General features: G+C 41.0%; 1 protein-coding gene and 1 pseudogene across 2 annotated transcripts in view; one reads left to right on the forward strand and one right to left on the reverse strand.

Annotated features, from left to right (window-relative positions):
• Nucleotides 1-12916: 12916 nt before the first annotated feature.
• LOC308512794 (large ribosomal subunit protein uL3-like) lies at nucleotides 12917-14137 on the reverse strand (annotated as a pseudogene). Its single transcript has one exon. The product of its transcript is annotated as a large ribosomal subunit protein uL3-like (transcript).
• A 6753-nt stretch (nucleotides 14138-20890) lies between these two features.
• The window catches only part of NEDD1 (NEDD1 gamma-tubulin ring complex targeting factor), a 33803-nt gene continuing 28268 nt past the window's right edge, over nucleotides 20891-26425 (forward strand). Inside the window, exons 1-3 of the mRNA XM_081084914.1 lie at nucleotides 20891-20932; nucleotides 23154-23297; nucleotides 26071-26165. Of these exons, the coding sequence (XP_080941040.1) occupies nucleotides 23162-23297; nucleotides 26071-26165 (231 nt within the window). The 5' untranslated portion in view covers nucleotides 20891-20932; nucleotides 23154-23161. The remainder of the gene's footprint in view (nucleotides 20933-23153; nucleotides 23298-26070; nucleotides 26166-26425) is intronic.

The raw sequence follows: 26425 nt of genomic DNA on the forward strand, positions 1-26425 counted from the left end.
GAGACTGTACATAAGAATGCCACTTAGGCAGTCCCTTCCTTCAAAAAATAATATATAATGACACCAGCTCCACATTCCAGATTCAGCACAGGCATCTCTCCTACTATGGACATGTGTTTACCACTTCCCCCAGTCCTCCATGTAACATACATGCCCACTCTATTTTATGCATTCTATTTGTATGTCTGTTCCCCCCTCCAGGGAGCAAGGTAGGTGGATTACAAGGAAATATACTTGTTTTACCATTTTTTTTTACAAAAAATTTTTATCAAATTTTGGGTTCCATCTCTTTGACTACAACTGAGGTTGAATGCTTTTCACATTGGTTTTTGGCCCAATGAATTTTTTTTCTATTTCATGCCTCTTTAGGACCTTTGCTCAAATTTTTACTTGTATGTTTATATATTTGTGTTTTTTTGTGTTAATCTCATATGTTTTGGCATTTTTTTTAAGTTTTCATTTGTCTCTTGATTTTATTTACAGTTAGATGTTTCTTGTTTTTTATTTTTATTGATCTCAGAGAGGAAGGGCGAGGGAGCAAGAGATAGAAACATCAATGATGAGAAAGAATCATTGATCGGTTTCCTCCTTCACATCCCCTACTGGGGATTCAGCCGTCAACTCAGGCATGTGTCCTGACGGGAATGGAATCATGACCTCCTGGTTCATAGATTGATGCTCAATCACTGAGCCACACCGGTTGGGCTGATGGTTCTTATTTTTAAAACTGTGATAGTCAAGTCCAAGTTATTTAGTTAGTTATATTCAGACTTGCTCAAAAAGGGAGATAAGATAGGTTTCAAGCATGCATTGAATACAAAGGTAAGATGAATTAAACGATATAAGAAAAATGAAGCAAAGAAAGCAAACAATGGTAGGAAAGTAAGATGGAGCCAAGAGTTATTTATTTGGAAGATGATGTTATGATGACTTTTACTCTTACGAGGGGTCAGCCACAGATGTACTTTTCTGCAGCTTGTGTTGCTAAGTACATACAGAGCATTACCAGATCAACAGTGTTGTCAGAGAAAAGCAGACTACAAACTTAGCAGAAGCAATGGTATTCCTGGTACTAATTCCAGAAAATGTTTTTCCTGTGGGTTCTTCTGAGAAGATACTCTCAATGAACAGTGTCTTCAAGGATTGTACACTTTCAAGGGATTTGTAGATTGTAGCTTTTCTTTCAAGGTTTCTTCATTTGTTTTATTTTTGCAAACATTCTCCATTTCTCATTAATTAGTTTTAAACTAATTGGACATGCAGGTAGCAAGCAAAGGATTATCAAGGAAAGGAATATTTTTATCGATCTTATGAACAGTCCTGTTTTTTGTCTGAGGAAAAAATACTTCAATGTGGCTTTTTGTCTTAGAGCAATTTCACTAGTTAAAATATTTTTCAAATATATTTGGGGTGGCATGGAAAAACACACAAAAACGGCTATTTTCAAAACTTCAAAGGCTGTTGCCTTGAATGGCTTGAGGAGTCACATAGGAAATATTTTAGGCATTGTGTCTCCGTTGCAACCAGTCAGCTCTGCAAAAGCAGCCACAGACAACATGTGATGCTTTGAATGGCCTGACTTAAGTTGGCTTATCAATCTTGACACCATATTCAGAATGAACGCAATATGCAGCTAGCACTGAAGCAATTCAGGCACCACAGATATAAGAGTTCTTCTGAGGTGCTGTAAGTCAAATTCTAAAGCAGAGAAGAGGGAAATGAGGCTGCAGAAGCTGAGGATTATTGGAAATTGCATTTTGTGTGTACGTTTTCCATATTTCTAAATGAGGGAAATAATTTTTCTGACAAAAAAAAACCCTAATATTTTTGCCTGATTGGGGATTATAATTTTTAAAGGATCTTGAATTTATAGGTTTGAAAGAATTATAAAGGTTATTCATTTCAGTTACCTACTACAAGCTTAAATTTTCTCCACATGTCTCCATTAAGGAACAAGCAGCCCATACTTAAGTAGCATCATGGTATGGTGGTTAAGAGAGCCAGAAATGACATTCAGTCTTGCAATGTGAGTCCTGGCTTTCCTATCTGCCACCCATATACTAGTAAACTTGGACAAAATTTCTTAACCTCTTGCACTTCCATGTTCTCATATGTAAATCAGGGGTAGATAAAGCACCAGGAAAACTGGCTAGCAGAAGCTGGACCTTCAATTCAGCTATCTCTTACTATTATAACATCTTATATATATATACTAGAAGCCCGATGCACAAAAATTTGTGCACTCGGTGCGAAGGGGGGGTCCCTCAGCCCAGCCTGTGCCCTCTCGCAGTCTGGGACCCCTCGGGAGATAACGACCTGCTGGCTTAGGCCCGCTCCCGGGTGGCAGAGGGCAGGCCCAATCCCTAGGTGCAGCCCCTGCTCGGGCTCAGAGCAGGGCCGATTGGGGAGTTGGGGCACCATACCCTGTCATGCATGAGCAGGGCGGATTGGGAGGTTGTGATGCCACCCTCAGTCACGCTCAGGGTAGGGCCGATTGGGGGATTGGGGCACCGCCCCATGTCACACTCAAGGCAGGGTCGATGTGGAGGTTGCGGTGCCACCCCCTGTCCCGCACAGAGCAGGGCCAATAAGGGGGTTGGGGCGCTGCCACCAGTCATGCACAGAGCAGGGCCCATCAGGGGGTTGGGGCTCCATACCCTGTCAGGCACAGATTAGGGCCCATCAGGGGGTTAGGGAGCTCCCCCCTGTCACACACAGAGCAGGGTGGATCAAGGGGTTGGGGCACCGCACTTTATCACCCACAGAGCAGGGCCATAAGGGGGTTGGGGCGCTGCCACTCTCACACTCAGGGCAGGGCCGATGGGGAGGGCCGATGGCTCTACCCCGTCACACAGAGAACAGGGCCCCTGGGGGGGAGGGGGTTGGGGCGCCACACCCTGTCACACACAGAGCCGCAGGGCAATCAGGGGGTTGGGGAGCTCCCCCCTATCAGGCACAGTGCAGGGCTGATCAGGGGGTTGGGCGCCTTCCCCTGTCACAAACAGAGCAGGGCTGATAGGGAGGTTGTGGCCCCGCCCCCTGTCATACACAGAGCTGCAGTGCGATCAGGGGGTTTGGGTGCTGCCCCCTGTCACGCTGATCCCAGTGCTGGGAGGCCTCTCTGCTCCTCTGGTCCCAGTGCTGGGAGGCATATTACCCTTTTGCTATATAGGATAGAGGCCTGGTGCATGGGTGGGGGCCGGCTGGTTTGCTCTGAAGGGTGTCCTGGATCAGGGTAGGGGTCCCCACTGGGGTGCCTGGCCAGCCTGGATGAGGGGATGGTGGCTGTTTGCAGCTGGTCACACACCCTTCAGGGTGGGGGTCCCTAGTGGGGTGCCTGGCCAGTCTGGGTGAGGGTCTGAGGGCTGTTTTCAGGCTGGCGGGTGACTGAAGCTCCCAACCTCTCTTTTTTTTTCTTTTTCTTTTTATTCTGGGCCAGCTTTAGCTCTGGCTCCAGCTCTGAGGCCTCTGCTGCTGAAAGCAGGTATCTGGTTTGTTTAGGTTCTATAATCGAAACTCTGTATCAACTCCAGCTCTGAGATCCCAGCTGGCTGAAAGCTGGTTTCTGGGGTTTTGTTTAGCTTCTATATTTGTTACAATGTTTCAAACTGCAAGCTCAGAGGCTTGCAAGGCAGGCGGGGAACATTGGAGTCCTCCGTCACTGAAGCATGCAAGCCTCATGTTAGCTTCCAGCTGCCTGGCTGCCGGCCGTCATCTTGGCTGGCAGTTAATTTGCATATCGCCCTGATTAGCCAATGGGAAGGGTAGCGGATGTATGCTAATTACCATGTTTCTCTTTTATTAGATAGGATGTATTTTTCAGGAAAGTTCAGTTCTGCCTAGAAAGATGAGAGGGGTTTTATTTTTTGTTTTTTCGTAAGAGGAGTTCACTTCTGGTAACAGAGTAACTTTTATTGAACTACCACCTAGTAATCACAATTTTCATCTTTTGACTAAAAAAAAAAAATCAGTATAAACAACTATAAAATCAGAATTAAAATAACTGTGTGAAGCACCTGGGGAATGACTAAAACATATGCAGAAACTGGAGGAGACATGATCCTTGAAATAAGGGATGCAAACAAGTGAGATCCACATTTAAATAGCTTTTCCCTGAGGGGTCTCTTCATCTGGTAAAGGACATAAGGATGGAGCTCAATCGGAAAGGGGCTGACTAATGTAAAATTATTTTTAGATCAATGACTGAACAGAGGCCAGATTGGACCTACCAGTCATAATTTTCTGACCTCTGACTGAAAAGACTGTCTGACCAGAGTTTTAAGCAAAAAAATTGTTTCCTGCTTCTCTTTCCTCTTCTCTGCGCTCTCACTCAATGTGACCCTATCAGTACCATTTATTGGCTAAATTCTTCCAAATTTTTGTCTCCAACCCAGACTGCCTCCCTAATTCCAAACTCCTATAGCCACCTTCCTGTTTAACATTTCCATTTAAAGGTTTAAATGCTTTTTAAACTTAATCAAAATTTGCTAGGGAATTCCACTTCCTTAAAAAAAGGTCCAACTCCAAGCAGCAGGCAAACATTTCCATGGAATTGACCCCAATGCCCCAGGATGCTGCTGCAGCATTCCTTATATTCTAACATGTTTAAAGTGAAAAGGAAGTATTCTGATTACTTGTTTTCTCCTTGTCAAGGGATGAATAAAAGTGAGAAATAAATCAAGAATGCAATATCAGTAAGGCCGGTGTGGCTCTATGGTTGAGCAGTGACCTATGAACAAGGAGGTCATGGTTGGATTCCCAGTCAGAGCACATGCCTGGGTTGTGGGCTCGATCCTCTGTGTGGGGCGTGCAGGAGGCAGCCGATAGATGATACTCTCTCTTTTTTTTTTTTTTTTTTTTTTTTTTTTTTTAAATATATTTTATTGATTTTTTACAGAGAGGAAGGGAGAGGGATAGAGAGTTAGAAACATCGATGAGAGAGAAACATCGATCAGCTGCCTCCTGCACATCTACTGGCGATGTGCCCGCAACCCAAGTACATGCCCTTGACCGGAATCGAACCTGGGACCTTTCAGTCCGCAGGCCGACGCTCTATCCACTGAGCCAAACCGGTTTCGGCGATACTCTCTCTTATAATTGATGTTTCTATCTCTCCCTCCCTCTCCCTTCTTCTCTGAAATCAATAAAAATGTATTAAAATCTTTTTTAAAAAAGAATGCAACATCAGACAGAAATTGTTTAGCAATTTGTTAGCTTTTGGAGATTTGGTGAGAAGAAATAGTCATGATTCTATATCATGCTTGCAGAGAAGGCTCTAGGTCTGATGTGAGTCTTGCCCATCTAATAACCATTGATGATGTATCCAGGTACTCCAGATATTGCTTTGAGTTTTTGCTCTTGCTAAGCTGGCCTCTTGAACACTCAAGGTGTTTTAGCCCCTCCCCCCCCCACCCCCCTCCCGGGGCAGTTTAACTGCTTCTTTCCTGTCCCTTGCAGTTCTGTATATCTCTTCAGCTTGTCTTTAATTTGTTCAGCCGATCTATCTCCTTATTAGGTTGCTTTGGCTTCTCATTGTCTCCTGTGTTTTGAAAGTATAAATTTTCAAATTAAAAATGAGTATGCACATGCACTTAGTTCTTTATTTATTCAATATACATTTTAAAAATTATTATTGCTATACACTAGACACAGTTCCAGGCTCTGAAAACACAAAGATCCATAAGCTGTGGCCCAGCCCATTAAAGACAATGGAAAAGTAAACTTACAATTCGTGAAACAACCATGTTAGGTATTAGAATAAAACCTAAACAAAGTGTCCAGGAAGAGAGGGACATAGCAGGGTTTCACCGAGGAGATGGTGCAGTTATTACATTAGAAAAAGAAAGAACAAAACAGAGAAGGAAGGTCAAAACGAGAATCTCCAGCCCAAGGCGCTGTTAGTTGAGCCACAGGAGCGCTTACCACTGGAAAGAGGAAGACTTGAGAAGATGTATCGGGTAGATAAAATGCCTAATGAGACTATAAATGAGGAGAATTGCTTCTTATAGATATGAGAAGATAATTTTTATCAGATAATGAAATTGTTTTCAGTCTTCAGAATGAAAATGAATCCCTTGCTAATGCAAATCATACTAATAAAGGGAGTGAGAGAGAATGTCAGAATTACACTTGGCTAGCAGTAGGCAGAAACCAACCTAAATAGTCTAGGAAAAAAATTAAAGATAATGAAGTAATCAAAATAATTGCTTTATAGGGAATGTGGAAGATCTGAAATGTTAAATTATAAATGTTCGGTTTCATGAAAAATGAAGTGACCTTAAGGAACAGATTAAAAATCCAAACTCACGCCGGGTAAAAGCGATGCTTTTCATTAGCAAAGCTGATGATTAATTAAATCTGAGGAAGCTCTTTGAAATCCACAAGTGCGGGTTACATTAGAATACAATACAAGTGGTGTATTGGTATCATAATGAACGACTAGCATGGACTTCTTTATTAAATGTGTTCTGGCATAATTCACAGAGTGGATGTGAACGGAAGAGCAGAAAAATATGTCATTTAAAACCAAAATTGACTTTATATTTTGTTAAATCTTTATTGTTGAAAGTATTACATAGGTCCTTCTTTCTCCCCCATTAATCTCTCCCAACCCACTCTGTCCCCAGCCCCTCACCACCTCATTCTCTGTGTCCACGGTTTATGCATATAGGCCTACAAGTTCATTGGTTGATCTCTTTCCACCCACCCTCCCCTGCCTTCCCTCTGACATTCAAGAGTCTGTTCAAAATTGACTTTAGCAACACCTGCTTTCAAAATCAGAGGTGGGTGGGCAGTGCCTAGTTCAGTGATGGAGAACCTATGACACGCGTGTCAGAGGTGACACGTGAACTCATTTTTTTGATTGATTTTTCTTTGTTAAATGGCATTTAAATATATAAAATAAATACCAAAAATAGAAGTCTTTGTTTTACTATGGTTGCAAATATCAAAAAATTTCTATATGTGACCTGGCACCGGAGTCAAGTTAGGGTTTTTCAAAATGCTGACACGCCGAGCTCAAAAGGTTCGCCATCACTGGGCCCTAGTTCATCTTGGGGAAATATATTCTACTTTTCTCCCTTTGAAATTGCCTTGAAACCCAATCCAGGCCTGATGGAGGACACTGTATCCTCCTCACCAATGTCTCTAGGGATCTAGGGAAGTGGGTGGAGGGGAGTGGCTTATGGGTTATTTTTCAGTAGCAGAGCTTAGTGCTGCTCAAGGTGGAAGCTTGGGAGAAAAATCTGAGCAAGTAGGAGGTGGTGGTCTAATTTGTTTTATAGAAAAAAGGTAAAAGGAAATAAATTTCTTGGGAATTAATTCCATTTCAATGGAAAGGGGAAATGGGACAAGGAAGATCTCTGAGGGGAAAAGGGTGAGAAGCAAGAGAGGCGTTCTGTGAGAGAAGACATCAGTAGGGGAATCAAGGAAAATGGCCCATGTCTAAGGTGCATGAAGGAAGATGATCTATAAGCTGAACTAATTCAGAGACATAGGAATTCTGAGTCCCAGGTGACATAAAAATGCAGACCACATTCCAATCCCACAATGTCGAATTACACAGAGATGGCTGGAGGCAGAAACCAACCTGGGTAGACTTAGGGATGGCAGGTGGCAGGATGGAATTATTCTAATAATGGGCTAACTCACCTTAATTTTGCACACTGAAATATGGTTTTTAATTTAACTTTGGCTGTTTCGTTGTGTTTACATAAAGATTGTAAATTTTGTTTGGTCTACACGTCACAAACTTTAGACTATTTAGAGATGCTCCTCCCGTTTATGTTTAAAAGATTTCTGTGAATTCCCCTGAACCTTGCACTATCAGGAAAAATGGCTAATAAACACACCATTACAATAAAGCATAATAGTGCTTTGATAGAGAAATCACAGAGCACAGACTAGGAGTGTGTGTGTGTGTGTGTGTGTGTGTGTGTGTATGTGTGTGTGTCAATGTCGAATTACACAGAGCTGGCTGGAGGCAGAAACCTACCTGCGTAGACTGTGTGTATCTACATGCATGTCTGTTTGTCCATAATGTAGAGAGGGGATGTTGCAGAGTTTTGTTTTGTTTTTAAATTTTTCATTGTAGTATAACATATATACAGAAGAATGCACAAATTCTAAGTATATAGCTTAATGAATTTTTTAAATTGAACACACCCAGTAACCAGCACGCAGATAGAGAAATAGAATTTCACTAGCCCCTAAGACGCCCTTACTTCAACAGCAGGGAGGAAATATTCCAGACAACTTTTTGTTTCCTATTCAACAATCTGCTTAATGCATGCCTTCCTGCATCATGAGTCACTCTTAGACCATTATTAGTCAGTTTCTCTGAGACAACTATCCCCTCCCCAGAAGCTGAAATCAGTAATGAAAGTTCAGGTGTACCAGAGCAAAAATTTTTAGATATCAATTTAACATCCAGAAAGAGTATTTTTTTGTTTATTTGTTTTTTCTTTACTAAAGATGCATCTAGACTTATGGAAATTAGAAGGGAAAAAAAGCCATTTGGTCATCAAGTGAAGGATTTTTTCCCTCTGATATAATATTTTTCACCTCTAGTTTAAAATGAGAGTAGCTGTTCTTATTCAAAGTCAAACCATGCACATAAAGCAAACTTAATGTTCCCTTTATTACAGAAGCATGCACTGAGCCAATTAGATACATAACCCCATAATGTTGCATCAATGTCTGTAGCATGTTATTAGAAACCCAGTCACATAAGAGCATTTTCACTTTGTGTTTAGAGAGCACAGGAGAGCCATCCGACCCACAAGTGAACCTAAGTGGATACCGGCAGACAAAGCATTCTCCATCGAGGTATAGGAGTGAGGACTATGGTGATCAAGTTTCCTTGAGTACTAAAATCAATCAGTAGCTACAGGAGATGCAAAATCACTCTCGGGGCTGACTCCTCCTTTAATCTTTTCTAGAAGAGCCCTATCACAGTTCAAACAAAAATGGTTAAAAGTAAGAGTGGGTTTGTAGTAGGCAGTTAAGGCAGGTTGGGGTCTCCTGGGTCATGTATTTGATGTTTTTTCATAGAATTAGAAAGAATGAAGAAAGCCTGAATCACAGCATTTGTGATGTAAATTTCCATCAAGTTCTTATTGTTTGTAACTTTCTCCAAAAAAAACTTGAAGCTTATTGGCATGGAAGCAAAACTAGTAGCTCTTTTAGGCAGAAACCCTGATTTTATTTTGCTTTTTGCATGTACAGCATCTACAACAGCACTTAGGACATGGTAAGTGTTTGATACATATTTGGTGATTGACAAATGGCTGTGTGTACTGAGCTGAGGAGTTAGAACTTATCCTAAAAGTGATGGGAGGCGTCTCTTGAAGCAAGTGCCAGAGAGGGGTGAAATGACCATATTTGCTTTGTAGGAAGATCCTTCTGGCAATAGTTTGGTGCATATATTACAAAGGGACAGACCTGGAGGTAAGATGACTCACTGGGAGGTAACAGTAATATCACAGACTTGAAAGCTTGAACTAGGTAGGGTGTGTTAAGGTAAAAAGTAAGGACTAATTTACTTAGAAATTAAAGTCTATCCGATCTAATGAGTGGTAGAATGTGGAGGGAGAGAGAAGGAAAGGTAGGAGGGTTCTAACAATGATTCTTTGGATTCTTGTTTGGCCTTTCGGCAATCAGTTAACTGGTTGAGAAGCAGAATATAGTAATAGGAGAAGCAGGTTTGGTATCAAAATAGGGTTTCTGTAGGCCCTTTGGACTTGAGGTGCTTATGGGATGTCTGATATAGAATAAATGGAGTAGAAATGGTTTTTGAAGTTGTGGGTTTTGATGTTCTTTCACAGGAAGAAAGGCATAGTGTGAAAATCCAGAGGGCAAAGTGCCAGAAGGAGACCAAGATGAAGTAGCCAGAAAAGTGGGATAAAAGTAAGAGAATATATAAGAAAGAGAACATAGCTAATGGACACATGGGCTTCAAAAAGATTGAATAAGGTAAAAACTGTAAGGTTAGATTGGATATATTGGAACTCATTAATAAGAGCACTGATTAGTCAGAATTCTTTTGGTTGCAAGCACTGGAAACACAAGTCAATCAACTTAAGGAATTATTAGTTCATGTTAATGGGAAGGAGAAGGGAGGATCCAGGGTCTTAAATGATATTAATATTTTCTCCCCATCTTTCTCCATAATCTCTGTCCTCTGTTTTGGTCTCATTCTTTTCTACTGAAGACAGGCTTTCGGTCCACAGAGAAAGACAACATTGGAGGTAGCGCCAGCCTCACATCTTCTCATCCTCACAAATCCTGAGGAAGGAGGGAACTCTCTTTACCCACTTCAGAATGTATAACTTTCTGGGAAGGACTCTGACTGGCCAGGCCAGCCAGGGTCATGAGCCTACACCTAGACCAGGGGGTAGGTACTATGAATGGTCATGCCACCAGAATCACATGGTTTGAAAAAGGAGGAACAAATCTAAAAGAAGGAAGTGGAAGGGCTGTTGTTTCCAGAATATATAGATAGATTTGAGGCAACCAAAAACAACAGATGTCTACAATCTGTTGAATGATTTTGGTGGAAGCCAGTTTGCAGTTCAAACCCAGTCAGGCTTTTAGACTCAGCTCTGAGAGATATTGATTAAAAAATTAAATCAAATGCCCATAGACTAGTCTTTATTTTGACAAGGCTCGGCTGTTAACTAAACATATGGATTAAGTTGTTTATCTTTCCTAAGGGTGACACAGATCATCAAGAATACTGTACTAATAACTATGGATGTTGTCAGATGGGTGCCAGACTTATTGAGGCGATCACATAGTGTGGCATATAAATGTTTAATCACTGTGTTGTACAACTGGAACTAATATAATATTATTTAGCAACAGTAATTGAAAATAAATTTTAAAAAAGAAAGAAGAGAAAAGAAAAGAAAAGAAAAGAAAAGAAAAGAAAAGGTAGACTTTCTGCTCCCTTATAGTCATTGAAACTTGTTTTTGGCATGAAATAAGATTACAAAGTAATTTATTTTTAAAAGTAAATTGAACATTTTCCAAGGTGTTCACTGGGGGAGGCTGTACATTTATTCTAGCAGGGATGTTATTGCAGAAAACATTTAAAAAATATTGTTATTGATTTCAGAGAGGAAGGTAGAGGGAGAGAGAGAAAGATAGGAACAGAGAATCATTGATTGACTGCCTCCTGCACACCCCGCCCTGGGGATGGAGCCTGCAGTCTGAGCATGTGCCCTGCCCAGGAATCGAACTAAGACCTCCTGGTTCATAGGTTGATGCTCCACCACTGAGCCATGCCAGCTGGGCATGCACAATATATTTTTGAAACTTCTCTTTTGAATTTGCCTCAGAGCTTGAACGGGTAAAATCCATGGCTTTTAAGGATAAATTTGAATTTTGAAAGCAACTCAAGTTGTCATTAAGAGTAACATTTGGTGAAAAAGATGAGTAACAGAAATACAACATCATCATACAAGAGTGAGATAGATTAATTTTTCTCTCCGGAACTCTAATGATCTACTCTTTTTCTCATCTTTCTTATTTTTCTCTCTCAATCATGTCTTCACTTTTTTAATAAAACCTATCAGTGACTTTTGGCTCCTAACATAGAAATGTCCAAACCCTCTGGTCTAGAAGTCAAGGCTCTTTTCTGTCTCACTGAGGTTTGTTATTTCTTCTCCCTTTCAGCCCAATAAGCTAAACTCTTGAATGTTTTCTGTTTATTCTCTATGTTATTTTACCTTTTTTGTTTCCCCTTCATGCCCAATGGAGAGTCCATGGGAATGTCCAAACTTTTAAAAATCTATCTGGCATTTTTTAAAGAAAATGGTGTTAAGATTGATACAATTTTGTAGTTAACAATAATGATATATTTAATATAGTACTAGGATTTAAAAGAAGCAGACAATAAGAAGACACCTAACAAAGATAATGTTGGTCATTACAGTCTAGTCAAAAGAGCAAACACAGTCTTTAAAGTTAGACTGACTGTATTTGAATTCTAGCTCTGACATTTATTAGTCTGCTGTCTTTTAAGCAATTTATTTAATATTTCACTAAGCATCCATTCACTCTACTATAAAATGGAAATAATGACATTGGTTGCATAACTTCATTGAGAGGATTGGAAGAGGTCACAAAAGAGTTTTAAATAATCTTAGAGAGAGAAAGACCTCTATATAAGCATAATAAAACCCAGAAGTCATAAAAGATTGCTATTATGATTGCATAAAATGTCAACATTTTTGCAGGGCAAAAAAAAAATACTATAATCAAAAACAAAACTGGGTAAACTGGAAAAAATGTTTGCAACATTTATGACAGACAAAGGGATTATTTTCATTCTCTCATATATCAATCAGGGGGGGAAAAACCAATCCAATAAAATATATATATATGGACAAAGGACATAAAATAGCTCACTGCAAAGGAAATACAAATAGCTTTTGAACATATGAAAAGATGTCCAGTCTCACTTGTAATAAAATAAATGCAAAGGAAAAGTCACTATTATACTATTTCCACCTGAGAAATGATGTGAGAAAGTAGGCACTCCATACAATGTTAAGGGGAATGTAAATAGGTACACTTCTTTGAAGGCAATTTGGCAACAGCCATAAAAATTTCACTACATACTCTTCTGAGTAATTCCACATCCATATGGTAACCTATATGGTAGTCAATGACCACATCTGGTTACTGAGCAATTGAAAGGTGGTTCATCTGAATTGAGATGTGCTTTAAGTAAAATACAGAGGTGGGCAAAAGTAGATTTGCAGCTGTGAGTATGCAAAATAGTTTATTGTTGAATTGTATTATTGCTTATTGTATTATTTTCCATACAAACAACTGTAAATCTACACCCCCCACCCCCACTGGAAAATAATTTTTATTGAGAGCCCACCAGCTGCACCATCTGTTCCTGACATTAGGCTCCTTCTTCCTTTCCAATCCTGTCTTTCTTAAGCGGTCCCATGAATGCTTTTTTCCCTCCACTATCAGGAAGCAGCCATGGCCAAACTTGGAGGTGGTGTCGATAAACTTAAGTCCTATCTTCTCCAGGGCCCGCCGTTTGGTCTGCATGAGTAAGGACTTGCGGAGGGTGAGCACTCGCTTCTTGGTTCCCACCACACAGCCTTTCAGCATGACAAAGTCATTGGTTACTTCGCTGTAGTGGACAAAGCCACCCAGAGGGTTGATGCTCTTGTCAGACAGGTCATAGTCGGTGGAGCCGTTGTTCTTGATTAGCTGGCATACCTTGATAAGGTAGCCCTGGCCAATCCTGTAGATCTTGTTTATCTCAGTGTGGGGATGGTAGCCTTTCTGCCCAGCCTGGGCCACAGAGAAGGCCACCTGGGCAGGATGCCACGCCCAGATACAGGCAACCTTCTGCAGCCCTCTGTGGGTCTTGGTGGCAGCTTCTTGGTGTGCCAGGGGCTGGTGACCCCTTTGTAGCCTTTGCCCTTGGTCACTCCAATGACATCAATCATCTCGTCCTGTCCAAACACCTGGTTTACAGGGACCTGCTGCTCTAGCCTCTCCCCGGCCCAGTCCAGTGTCTCGGCCTCCCGTGCCTCCATTTACCTGGATCTCCATGAGGTGGACCTTTTTCTGGTGCAAAGGAAGCAGACACATCTGGGTGTGGGCGATGACACAGATAACCTGGCAGTACTTCTTCATGCTGTTGAAGTCCTTCTCCAGCTGCTTCTTGCAATCGTAATCCTGCCACTTCTTGCAGCATTTGGTGAAGACCTTCTTCTTAGACTTATGCTAGTTCTTATAAAAGCGCCTTTTGCACGCATCACTGATATGCTCAGCAAAGATGGTTTTGAAGGTACGGAGGCCTGGCTGGGGGTGGGGGGTGGGGTTCCACGTAGCCCACAATGCCCATTACCACCATGGGTGGTGTCTCCACAATGGCCACAGCCTCCACAACTTCCTTCTTGTTCACCTTGGATCCTGGCCTATCGACCTCCCGCACGATGTGGGCCATGCCAGCCTTGCAGCCCAGGAATGCTGTGAGGTGGACAGGCTTGGGGGAGTCATCCTTGGGGAAGCTCTTCACCTTCCCGCGGTGAGGGCTGCTGCACTTCCTAGGCAAGAAGCCCAGGGACCCATGCCTGGGAGCGGAGAACTTCCTGTGAGACATCCTGCTGCCAACACTGCCGGTAGAGTAAATCTACTTTTTAAAAAACATGTTTATTGATTTCAGAGAGGAAGGGAGAGGAAGAGAGAAATATCAATGATGAGAGAGAATCATTGATCGGCTGCCTCCTGCACGCCCCTACTGAGGATTGAGATCGTAACCCCTGCTTGGCCCTTGACAGGAATTGAACCTGGACCCCTCAGTCCACAGGCTGACGCTCTATCCACTGAGCCAAACCAGCTAGGGCTGTAAACCTACTTTTGACCCACCCTGTATACAATAGATTTCAAAGAGTACAAGTAAAATAATGTAAAGTATCTCACTATTAATTTTTATACTGATTTCCATGTTGAAGTAAAAATATATGGGACATAATGGGTTAAATAGAACACATTTTAAAAATTAATTTCATTTGTTTATTTTGTGTGTGTTTTTAAAATGTGGCTGCTAGAACATTTAAATTGCATATTTGTTACATTACATTCGTATTGAGCAATGTTTGCAGTTAGCATATATAATTCTACTTGCATATATGAGAAAGTATATATATATATAAAACAACATTATTAGTATTCACTAACAGAGGCTTTGCTAAATAAAACATGATACATCCACTCAGTGGAATATTATGTGACCAGAAAAGGAATGAGACCAACATGTGTGAAGACAGGGAAGTGTCTAATAAATATTGTTAAGTGGGAAAAAAATTAAGCACACAAAAAGAAAAAAAACAATGAAAAAACAAATAAAAATGAAGCACAGAACAGCTGTGTAGTAAGCTAATGTTTATATACAGTGTATATTGAATAGATTTTGAATGAAGTATGTAAATTTGTATGTGTGCATAGAATGTTCTTGAAAGGATGCAGGAGAAATAATTTTTATTTATTTTCCTAGAGAGAAATGGTTGCAGCTCAGTATCAGGGGTGAGGAAGATTTACTTTGAACTCTACCTATTTATACTGATTAAATGTTTTAGAAATGTATTCATTACCTACTCAGAAAAAAAAAATCTGTATGGGTTTTCATTGTTTTTGGAGAAAAGAATCTCCAAATAGTTTTCCAAAATTAGCTATGATGGCATAACAAGTCATATTTATTTCAAAAAAGTGGTGGTGGGAGACAGATGTATATAAACCACAGTGTCCTGCACATAGTAGCTTCCCAGGAAATGCCCATCCCCTTCCCTGCACATTGACTAATAGCATTTACACTAATAAAAGAGAAACATGCAAATTGGTGTCACTCTGCTATACCCACAAGCCACGCCCATCAGCCAATCAGGAGTGAGTATGCAAATTAACCCAACCAAGATGCCGGCCACAAAGCTGGAGTGAGCAGGAGGCTTGGGTTGCCCCTAGTGATGGAGGAAGCCAAGCTTCCTGCCTGCCCTGGCCAGCCCTGGCCTCTGCTCAAGGCTACAAAGTTTCAATTATAGAAGATAATAAATCCCAGATACCTGCTTCCCTCCACTCAAGGAGGCGCTGAAAAAAAAAAAAAAAAAAAAAGAGGGGCTGGGAGCTTGGGTTGCCGGGGGCTGTGGCCAGCCTGCAAACAGACTGCAAACAGCCTCACCCAGGCTGGCCAGGCACCCCAGTGGGGACCCCCACTTTGAAGGGGTGTGACCAGCTTGAAAATAGCCCTCAGCCCCTCACCCAGGCTGGCCACACCACCCCAGCAGGAACTCTCACCCCATGGGGGCATGGCTGGCCTGCAAACCACCACAGGCCCCTCCCCCAGCCTGCCCCACACCCCAAGGGAACCTCCACCCTGATCCGGGACACCCTTCAGGGCAAACCAGCCAGCCCCCACCCATGCACCAGGCCTCTATCTATGCTAATAAAAGGGTAATATGCTAATTAGACTGGGAGACCTTCCAGGAGACCTTCTGGACATTTTTCTGGACAAAGCCATGGTGGCGGGGCTGAGGTAGAGGCGGTTAGAGGCCAAGAGGGGAGGGCAGTTGTGGGTGATCAGGCTGGTGGGGGACAAGGCCATTGGGGGTAAGCAGACCAGCAGGGGGGGGCAGTTGGGGGCAAGCAGGCTATCAGTGGGGGTCAGTTGGAGGTGATCAGGATGGGGGGGGGCAGTTTGGAGTGAGCAGGCCAGCAGGGGGGAAGTTGGGGGTGAGCAGGCTGGCAGGGGAGGCAGTTGGGAGCGAGCACACTGGCATGGGGGGCAGTTGGGGGTGATCAGACTGGCGGGGGGACATTTGGGGACAAGCAGGCTGGTGGTGGGGGGCCGTTGGGGGCAAGCAGGCCTGCAGGCAGAGTGGTTAGGGGCAATCAGGCAGGCAGGTAGGCAGGCAGGTGAGCGGTTAGGAGCCAGCATTCCTGGATTGTGAGAGGGATGTCCAACTACTGGTTTAAGCCCGATCCCTGTAAACCGACAGTAGGACATCCTTCAAGGGGTCCCAGGTTGGAGAGGGTGCAGGCTGGGCTGAGGAACAGCCTCTCCCCTGTGCACAAATTTTGTGCACTGGGCCACTAGTAGACTTCATAACAGAATCTTGCCATGTTTCAGGGCTGCTGTGAGTTCTACCTTCATGTTGTGGCTCTAGAGGTGTAAGTGTAAATGGGGTGAGGCTACACTGATGCTATGACATGTCCTAGATCAGTTATGCCCTCTGTCCCCAGCAAATTCCAGACACTTGCTTGCTTACTTTTATGCCTCCCTCATCAGAATGGAAGGGAGCTTGTATAATGTATAACTGCAGTCAGTATAGTGTTATAGGCTGTCTGCAAATTTTATTACTATATTAAGGGCTGAAGCAAAATTTTCCAGTTATTACATTCTCTGCACTAAAATCTTTTCTCTCCTTGTCAGTCTCTTGATTCTTTGGCAGTTAAAACGCTCTCTTTTATTTCTGCATCAGAAACCCTGCACCTTGCTAACCTCTTTGTCTATTTCAATCACCTCTTCTCACTTTCATAGTTTGTTGATTGATTGCTTCTCATGGGGTATGTCTGGCTTTCCATCCCTTTGTCTAAATTTAAAGCAGTAGAGCCATCCTTCAGAAAGTACAGTGTTCAATCAATTGCTCATAAATGTCTTTTTTTTTTTAAACAAAGTCTCTGATTCTGACTCCTTATTTCTATCCTCATTGCCTCTGCCTGAGTCCAGCCCTCTTCATCTTGTCTAAAATATGTCGATTAGCTCTTAACTAGTAGGCATGCTTTCAGACTTCCTACCAGCAATCCATTTTCCACTTTATTGCTGTATTCTAAAAACAGATTTTGAAAAACAGATTCATTCATTTATTCATCAATTATTTTAAAATAAATCCTTTGTGTCGGGCATCATGCTAGGTCTTGGGGACATAAAGACATCTTTTTCATATGTAGGCACGGTACTCCTGAATTCTGAATCTAGTGTGTATGGGGGGATGGGCAATGAAGAGACATAGATTGACATCCACAGAGGTGGGCACAGGATGCTCTGGCAGCACGCAGTAGGAAGGGACAACTTCTCTGTATTCCTAATGATTTTCCAGTACACATATTTCCTGCCCTCTGACCACATTGGAGAGAGGCAGAGGGACGTGTTCTAAGCAGAGGCAGCAGCAAGGGCAAAGGCTAAATAGGATGGTGCATGACATACCTGGTCAGTTAGCCTGGACAGGTGGCCAGAGAAGAAGAGCTGGGAACATCAGCATGAGATGGTGGTGAAAGGCCTATTGAGCCATGAAAGGGAATTTGGACTTTATTCTAAGGGTCTAGTTCTAGGCAGAGCAGTTATGTGATCAGATTTGCATTGTTATGAAAAGCATTGAGATGGGAGTTTCAAGGGTAATTAGAGGCATAAAGACTGAAGCCAGGAAAGCAAATTAGGAGACTGTTTCAACAATCGAGTCAAGATTCAAGATAATATGAATCAAGATAACAGCAGTGAGGATGGGAAGAAGTGAACAGCTTTTTGAGATATTCATCAATAAAACAGACTGGGTTTAGTGATTACCCATTTGGTATATTGTTATCTATTTCCATTTTTCCTTTCTTGAACAACTTTTTTGTTTCCCCAGTGTTTGTTTTCTGTTATTGTTTGGTATATAAGTGCTACACTGCTTTCTGTCACTATGGATTAGTTTGCATGAAATCTAGACTGATATCAGGTGTAGATCCTCTAATTTTATCTTTGTAAAATAATTGTTTTGTCTAGATCATTTGCATTCCAATATAAATGTTTGAATTAGCCTGACAATTTGCATACACACAATATACCTGCTGGAATAATGTGGAGATTAAGTTGAATAAGTAGGTTTAATATTAAAAAAAAATAATATTCTAGCAATATTGTTTTCCATCTAATTAATATGGAAGAACTTTCTACTTAAGTCTTTTTAAGTTCTCTCAGCAATGTTTTATAGTTTTCAATGTATAATTACTGCACATTTTAAAGGTATCTGTAAGTAATTCATACTTTTGGTTGTTATTGGTAATTGAATTGTAATTTTTATTTCATTTTCCAATTATTTATTGCTAATATATAGAAATACTATTCTATTTTTGTATATTGACTTTGCATAGGTCTTGATAAATTCACTTACTAGTTCTAGGAACTTTTCTCTGTATTCCTAATGATTTTCCAGTACACATATTTCCTGCAAATAGAGTTTTACTTCTCCATTCTGTATGTCATTCATTCACTCATTCATCTATTTGTTTTATTGCACTAGTTAAGGCCTCCAGATGAATTTTGAATAGTAGTATTGAGACAGGGCATTCTTGTCTTATTCTTGATCTTAGGAGAAAAATATTCAGCCATTCACCATTAAGTATAATGCTACCTGTGGGCTTTTCACAGATGTTCTCGAATCAGTTGAGAATGTTTCCTCCCCTTTTTTCCGCCTAGTTTGCTGATACTTGTTAATCATAAATGGATGCTGAATATTACAAATGTTTTTGTTTCATTTATTACATAATTACATGGGTTATTTATCTTTATTTTGTTAATGTGGTGAATTATATATTAAGTGATTTTTAAATGTTAAACCAACCTTGCATTTCTGGAATAAACCTCACTTGATCATGATGTATAATCTTGTTCATATGTTATTGGATTAAATTTGCATATATATGTATATATATATATATATATTTGTATCTATATATGAGGGCTATGACTCTATAGCTATTTCTTCTAATGTCTTTGCTTGTTTTTTTGTATCAGAGAAATACTGTCCTTAAAAAAGTGAGTTTAGAAACTATCCCCTCCTCTTCTGGTTTTGGAAAAATTTCATATTGAATTGATATTATTTCTTTCTCATGTGTTTGATAGAATTCAGCAGTGAAGCCATCTGATTCTGGGGTTTTCTTTGTGGGAAGGTGTTCTTAATTATTAATTGAAATTATGTAGTACATACAGCACTACTCATATTATCTATTTTTTCTGGTGTCATTTTAATAGATGTCTTCCAAGATATCTGTTCATTTTGTTGAATTCCAAATTTAATGACATAAAGTTGTTCATACTCTTCCCTTATTATCTTTTAAATATATTTGGTTCTGTACTGATGGACTCTCTTTCTACCCTCAGGTTGATAATTTGTGTTTTCTGTTTCTTCTTGATAGGTCTGGGAAGAGGTTTATTAATTTTAGTAATCATTTCAAAGAATACTGTTTATTTTTTTCAATTTCATTGTCCTCCATGCTAATCTTTATTTTGTGTTCAATTTGCTCCTCTTTGTCTAGGTTCCTTTTCAGAGAGCATAAATTACTGATTTTGAATCTTTCTCCTTTTGAGGTTCCTCATCAATCCTTACAGCTTGGCTAGGACTTCTATTTCTGCTCTGAAAAAATTGCACTTTATTAGTTTTCCAGTTAAATTGCAATATGAGTACAAATAACTGGGGCTTATGTACCTAACTCAGAAACACAGTCCAGTCCATATGTACTTCAATGACAGAATAATAACATTTTGCAGAATAAATGCCCTATATTTATTATAAGTATTCTAAGCAAAAATTGTTAGTAGAGCTTGTGAGGCCCAGATAGAAGGGGCCCTTTAAAACTCAGTTCATAACTCAGTTCATGCTTTTCCACCCTGAGAAGTATCCCCTTTAAAAGAATTACCACCCAGATGATGTTTGATGTTTCTGACTTGGCATCATGCTGTGGAATAAAGATCAGGAGTTTCAAGTCAGATAACTCAGATGTTTACATTTTGGGTTATTTCTTAGCCTTTCTGAGCATGTCTCTGGTTTGCATGTGGTATTACCTGCTCTCCACCCTTTCCTCTTCAGGAGAGTCTATCTGACACCCACATCCATGGTCATTTCTCTTATTATGGGCTTTCATACTTAATGTACCTTCCCTTTGAAGCAATTGTCAAAATTTCACTTTTCATTTAATCATGTAATTATTGATTTAACCTCCGTCTGCCTCCTAAGGTTGCAACCTCGGCCTGAGACTGTAGGCTACACGGAGCCAGGGCCCAGGAGCGTTTCCTGTACCCGGGCTCACTCCATCGCGGTGCACCAGAGTCTAGCACAGTGCCTGGCACACAAGCAGCCGGCGAACAAATGAATGACAAAGGGGTTGCTGCCTGTGGCCCGAGCGCAGCAGCTGGGTGTGGAGGGAAGCGCCCAGGCCCGCACTTCCCGCCCAGGCATCGGGATAACAATCCCCACGGGGAGGCCCAACCCGGAGATCCCGACCCAGGCCCTGGGGCAGCGCTTTGCCAGGTGACGCCACTCGGGGGTGGGACTTCCGGCCGCTGAAGTTTAACAGTCAGGGCGGGAGCCGGAAGCCCAGCGCGGAGCGGGTCGTGCCGCGGCACCCGGTGTGCCCCGGCGGAGAGGTGAGGTTCCGGAGGGCCTGGGTCAGCGGGCCTCGCCCGCTGTGTCCTTGCATGTTCCCGAACCCCGTCCGCCCTCCGGCCACCTCGGGGGCGGGGCGGAGGCCCCGGGTTCCCCGCGCCGGGCCGCCCCGCGCTCCGGACGGTTGCGAGGCAGGGGCGCGGCACGGGTTTGGCGCGGAAGTTCCCGGAAGCCGCGGGCCGGGGTCGCGCACCCGGCTCTGCGACGCCCCGCGCGGGCCTCGGGGGTGGCCGGGGCCAGCTGGGGTGTGTGGGTGGCGGCCCCCGGGGTGTGCTGCCTCCGAAAAGTTTGCAGCTGCTCCACAGCCCGTCCTCCTTTTTGCAAATCTCTCAGCTACGACTCGTGTAGGTGGCGCTCGAATGCATTGTACAAGGGAACCCCAGTTAAACAAGTTCTTGGCAAGTAAAATGCATTTTTGATGAGTGCAAGTTGGAGAACTTTCATTGGTGTAAGACTAAGTGTTGTTTCATGTAGCCGTTATTCCCATATTCGGGGCCGGCAGGCCGTCTGTTACCGCCCTGGGTCCCGACTGCTCTTTCTGGGAGCCCCACTTTGAAAGGCTGATGTGAGTCGTGCCTCTCCCTTCCGTGTGCTCAGTTCTCGGGAGACCGAGGTAGGTGGGCAGATGGTCCCCTTCCCGGCTCCCCTTTCAGAGAAGGAAACAGACATCAAGTGACTTGGCCAAAGTCCCTGTCACCCCAACTCGGGGCCACATCGTTTGAACCCACTTTTTCAGAGCCCCGGCTTAGGTGATCTTTCCACTACCCCACGCCACTCACCGGGGGTGGTGTAAGATTATAGTTGTGTTTACTGGGTTTAGAGATCGCCTTTCTTGCTCTTCACTGTTCCTCCAGTAGGGAACCAAAAGGGCCCCTTATGACATGTTAAGGCACCAAATCTAAACACTATGTCTGTGGTGCAACAGGTGACCGGCTTTTAGTAGCACTGCAAGTGTCTGGCAAATGAATCACATAAGTGGCTTTTCTGGTTATCACTAGCTTTAGCTTTTTTTATAAACAACATTAACTTTTTTTGTTTGTTTTGAGAATTAAAGGCCCTATAAGTTATTATTCCTCTAAGTTGTCCTTTGAAATATACTGGACCTAAGTGCACTGACTTGGGAACCTGTCTGTGACATCACTGATGCTGTGCTGTACTCTCGCACCCTCCATACCAGCAAGGTGTGGGGCATACATTTCTAGATCCCCTTCTCTTCCCTTCCCCTTCCTCTCATGTATTTTTGAGCACTTTTTTTGACCTATCATATGTTACTGTTTGCTGCTCTTTAAAGTGCCTGTCTAGAGTAGCGTTTTGGCTTCCTGCCTGTAGATTGCTTTAATTTGGGAAGTCACGTTATCAGCATTGTGATTGAACTGTATACTGTGAATAAATCATGTGAGTGAGGGCGTTGTGGACCAATAATTGGCATAGGGACTAGTGACATCTGGGCTGTATCTGCTAATTTTGGAATTATTTGGAAAAACTAGAGTGTCTGGATTCAGACCTGCAGGAGCTGCTACAGTTTATGATACATTTTTAGAAAGATTAGGAGGTTACCAATCCAACACTTATTCATGAGGACCTCCTGTGTGCCAGGAATGTGTTTCAGGATGTAGTAAACAAGACAGAATATCTGTTCTGAGGATCTTTGTTTTGTTCAAGTTGTGGGGAGGGAAGGGGCAGGCAGACATAATGAGTAAAATTAGAATTGTAAAAGAGGAGCAAGTGCCATGAAAAAATGAAACAGGATAATGGGTTATAGAGCAACTGGTATGGGGCTGCTTTCGTCATGCTTATCAGAGTAAGCTTTTCTGAGGAGGAGACATTTGACTCGAGACTGGAATGATATGCAGGAGACGACCATAGGAATTCTGGGGAAGGAGCATTCCAGGCAGAGGAGGAGCAAAAGGAAGACAGGCAGGCCAAGAAAGAAGGCGAGTGTGAGTCTGGGGGCTCCAGGGAAGAGCTTTGCACCTGGCTAGGTAGGTCAGCTAAAGCAAGCTAAGAAGGCTGGATTTCATTGTAACAGCTGTGGGGAGCCAGGGGAAGGGTCAAAGATCACTCCAGCTACTTTGTAGTGACACTTTGGGGACAGAAGTGGACAGTGGTGCCACTTGTCTTGGATTAGATGCTTCATTAACTTTTTTTTTTTTTCTTGCCTAACTTTGTTTTTTAAAATATATTGTTTTAAACTATTTGTAGGTGCAGTCATGCAGGAAAATCTCAGATTTGCTTCATCCGGAGATGATGTTAAAATATGGGATGCTTCATCCATGACATTGGTGGACAAATTCAACCCACACACATCACCACATGGAATCAGCTCATTATGTTGGAGCAGCAATAGTATCCTTTGAAAAAGACAAAACACTCTTCGTTAGGTTTAAAAACCAATGGAACTTTTTTTGCATGTGACCCATAATTTGTAGCTCTGAAAGGTAAAAAGAAACAGTTTACTAAACAGTATATCATGAATACACACCGATTTCTCTTTTAAAAAAGTTATAGCCCATTGCATTGAAAAACACTGCCATATATATATATATACATATATATATATATATATATATAATATCCAGACCATATAATTCGTTTTGTTATCTAGAGTTTGTTATTGAATCAAATAGAATAAGGTAGGTTATGATGGGAAAAATTCTGAAAGGTTTTGGAATGAGTTTTTGAATCTATGTTTGAATATTTGTGGTTCTTGTCTGAAAATTAATGATAGAACTCAAAGACAGAAACGAAGCTTGGGTGAAGAGACAAAAATTAAAATTGACCTACATCCCCATCTTACAGATATATTCTTGTATTTTTTTTCCTTTCTATCTATGACATAAGTAGTCTTATTTCCCAAATAATATTCAGAGAAGTTATTGAATTTTTCTAAGCTTTCTCTGTTTATGACCCACACCCTCCTTGTCTTAGTAAATTCTGATATGTGGATAAAATAAATGAGGCAGTGAAGCTTAGAAATCAGGATTTCTCAGCCCCTCACACTATTGACATTTTGGGCCAGGTGATTCTTTGTTATGGGCCTGTCCTGTGCATTAGAGGATGTTTAGAAGCCTTTCTGGCCTCTACCCATCAGATGCTAGTAGCCCCTAGCTGAGAACCGCTGTTGTCAAAAAGTACTCATCACCTTTTGTATGCATTGCTATGTTAAAAATTGTCATTCTTTTGTCAAACTCCTACATATAGTTTCTTAAACAACAAATTAGGTTTTTCCATGTCTGATCTTATCAATACCAAAGTATTAATATTCTGCTTCTTGATGAAAATGTGATTGATTCATAAACAAAACCATTAGAAGTTTTCATGTTCAATCTAATTGTTAATGCAAATATATAACAAAAATGATGATTTTTCTTATTGAATTAAATTTACTTCATCATTCCTTGAATTTGTATTATGGTAGCAAAGTTAATTACTTCAGTGCTCTATTAATCAAACTCATGGTGCAGTGACTACATGTTTGAAGTACTCTCCAGAAGTGTAGTGGGGGAAACTGTTTTAAAGAGGGACAAATATGTGAGGTTGCTTCTCTATTGCTGGATTTTTATTATGTTCAGAGGTTAATTTTTCTCTGTTACTGCATTAGAGAAAAATAGCATTACTTAGTAAGATGTATTATTTTTGGTTTATTGTATTCCAGGGAGTTTTAGTAACAGTTGGCATTTACTGATAAACCATTTAATGGTCTGTGAATAAAACTGTTGTGACTATGAGGAGGTATCGTATGACTTGGAAACTGGTCTTATTTCTGTATGGTTTTCCTGTGCAGTAGATGTGCGCTGAGAGCCTTCATCTAATCTTGTTCCTAATGCAGCTTTGATCCCTCCCATGGAGGTTAGTTATTGATGAACGAGGACTTCCCACACTCAGAAACTTGGGGCCACTTCGCATGGGTTCCAAAGGCGGAGTTCATGGTGACTTGCTGGGGAGATTAGTTTTCTATGCTTTTGGTCCTTGGGATAATGTTCCTCACTTTCTCATGACTTCTAAAACTACAGGAGAAATGCAAGAGGTTACTATTTTACCCTCTCATTATCTTTCTGTTTTTTTTTTGTTTTTCTTTTTCATTTCTATATTGTAAGGAGAAAAGTAGCAGTAAACAAGGAAGAATCCAAATAAAGAGAAATGATATATTTTCCTCAGTGCTGTAATATGTAGGTGGAAATGATTTTGTTTAAGTCATCGTGTATCATAAAATCACAACCCACGGTCTGTTCACAAAATATAGAAATGTTACATAAATCATCCAAAAGTAATGCAATAAGAACTTTGCTTGTTTAAAAGCATTAATTTAAACTTCTGATATTTTAATGTGTTAGGACTTTCAAAATGAAACTCTTGTTCTCAGTTATATTGTATTTAATTATTTTAGTTTTAAAATACATTGTTTTGTTTTTACTGGTTGTTCCACATAAAATAAGGTAAATATAATTTTAAATTTATTTAAAGTAAAAATTTTAAAAATGTAATTATATTAAATTTTAAATAATTTGAAATTTAATTTAAAATAGAACTCTTCCATAACATAAATAGTTGCTATTTAACCACATTTATTTATATTTGCTATACTTACTGTAATATTTATTCTTAATATATTTAAGATTGAAACATTCTATCACAGAAATTCTAGTTGTGAGAAAATACCAGCTTTTATTTTTTTAGTGGACAAGTAGGAGACTAATATAGATATTTGCTTCCTAACGTAAATGGGTACCATGCACTGTGTTAAAAACTGTCCTGAACAGTGTTTATAGACAAAAAGGCTGATTCATATATGCTGATGGTGCTTTTATTATGCTTTCATTCTTGAAGTATAAAATTAGACCTCCTGGCTTACTCTTTGAAAATGGAGTAGTGTTTCACTTGGGTTACATAGCTTTCCAGTGATAGCAAAGCCAGAAAGGATAGTTCTTCCCTGTAGTGGTAGTAAAGAGGCTTAGTAATTAGTAAACTGACCCATTTTTGAAAGCTAATGTATAAGCGATGCCCATTTGCTTTTCTGCTTAGGTTAGTGTGCTTGCTTTTATCATTACAATTCTCGTATTAACAGTCTAGTGCTAGAGATGCTCATGGATTGTTTTATGCTCCATAACTCTTCCTTTAGATAACTTCCTAGTGACAGCATCTTCCAGTGGCGACAAAATTGTTGTTTCAAGTTGCAAGTGTAAACCTGTTCCACTTTTAGAGCTTGGTGAAGGGGTAAGTGAAAAACAAACAAACAAACAAAAAACACCTAAAAGAAAATCTTAGTTCTACTTGGGTGGCAACTGCTTATTTATTGTGGTGCTTGCAACTAAATATAAAGGTGTTTAAACGCATTTTTCTTAACCTAAGCTCAAAATAATACCATAACACTTATCGGTGAGATGGGTACTGAAACACCTCTAAGTAAAATAATACTGAATCTTAGGGGAGCAATCAGGGATTCATGTTTTGTCAACTAGGCACTTGCTTTCTCC

The sequence above is a fragment of the Myotis nattereri genome (genome assembly GCF_964212035.1).
Source record: "Myotis nattereri genome assembly, chromosome: 2".
NCBI classification, from domain to species: domain Eukaryota; kingdom Metazoa; phylum Chordata; class Mammalia; order Chiroptera; family Vespertilionidae; genus Myotis; species Myotis nattereri.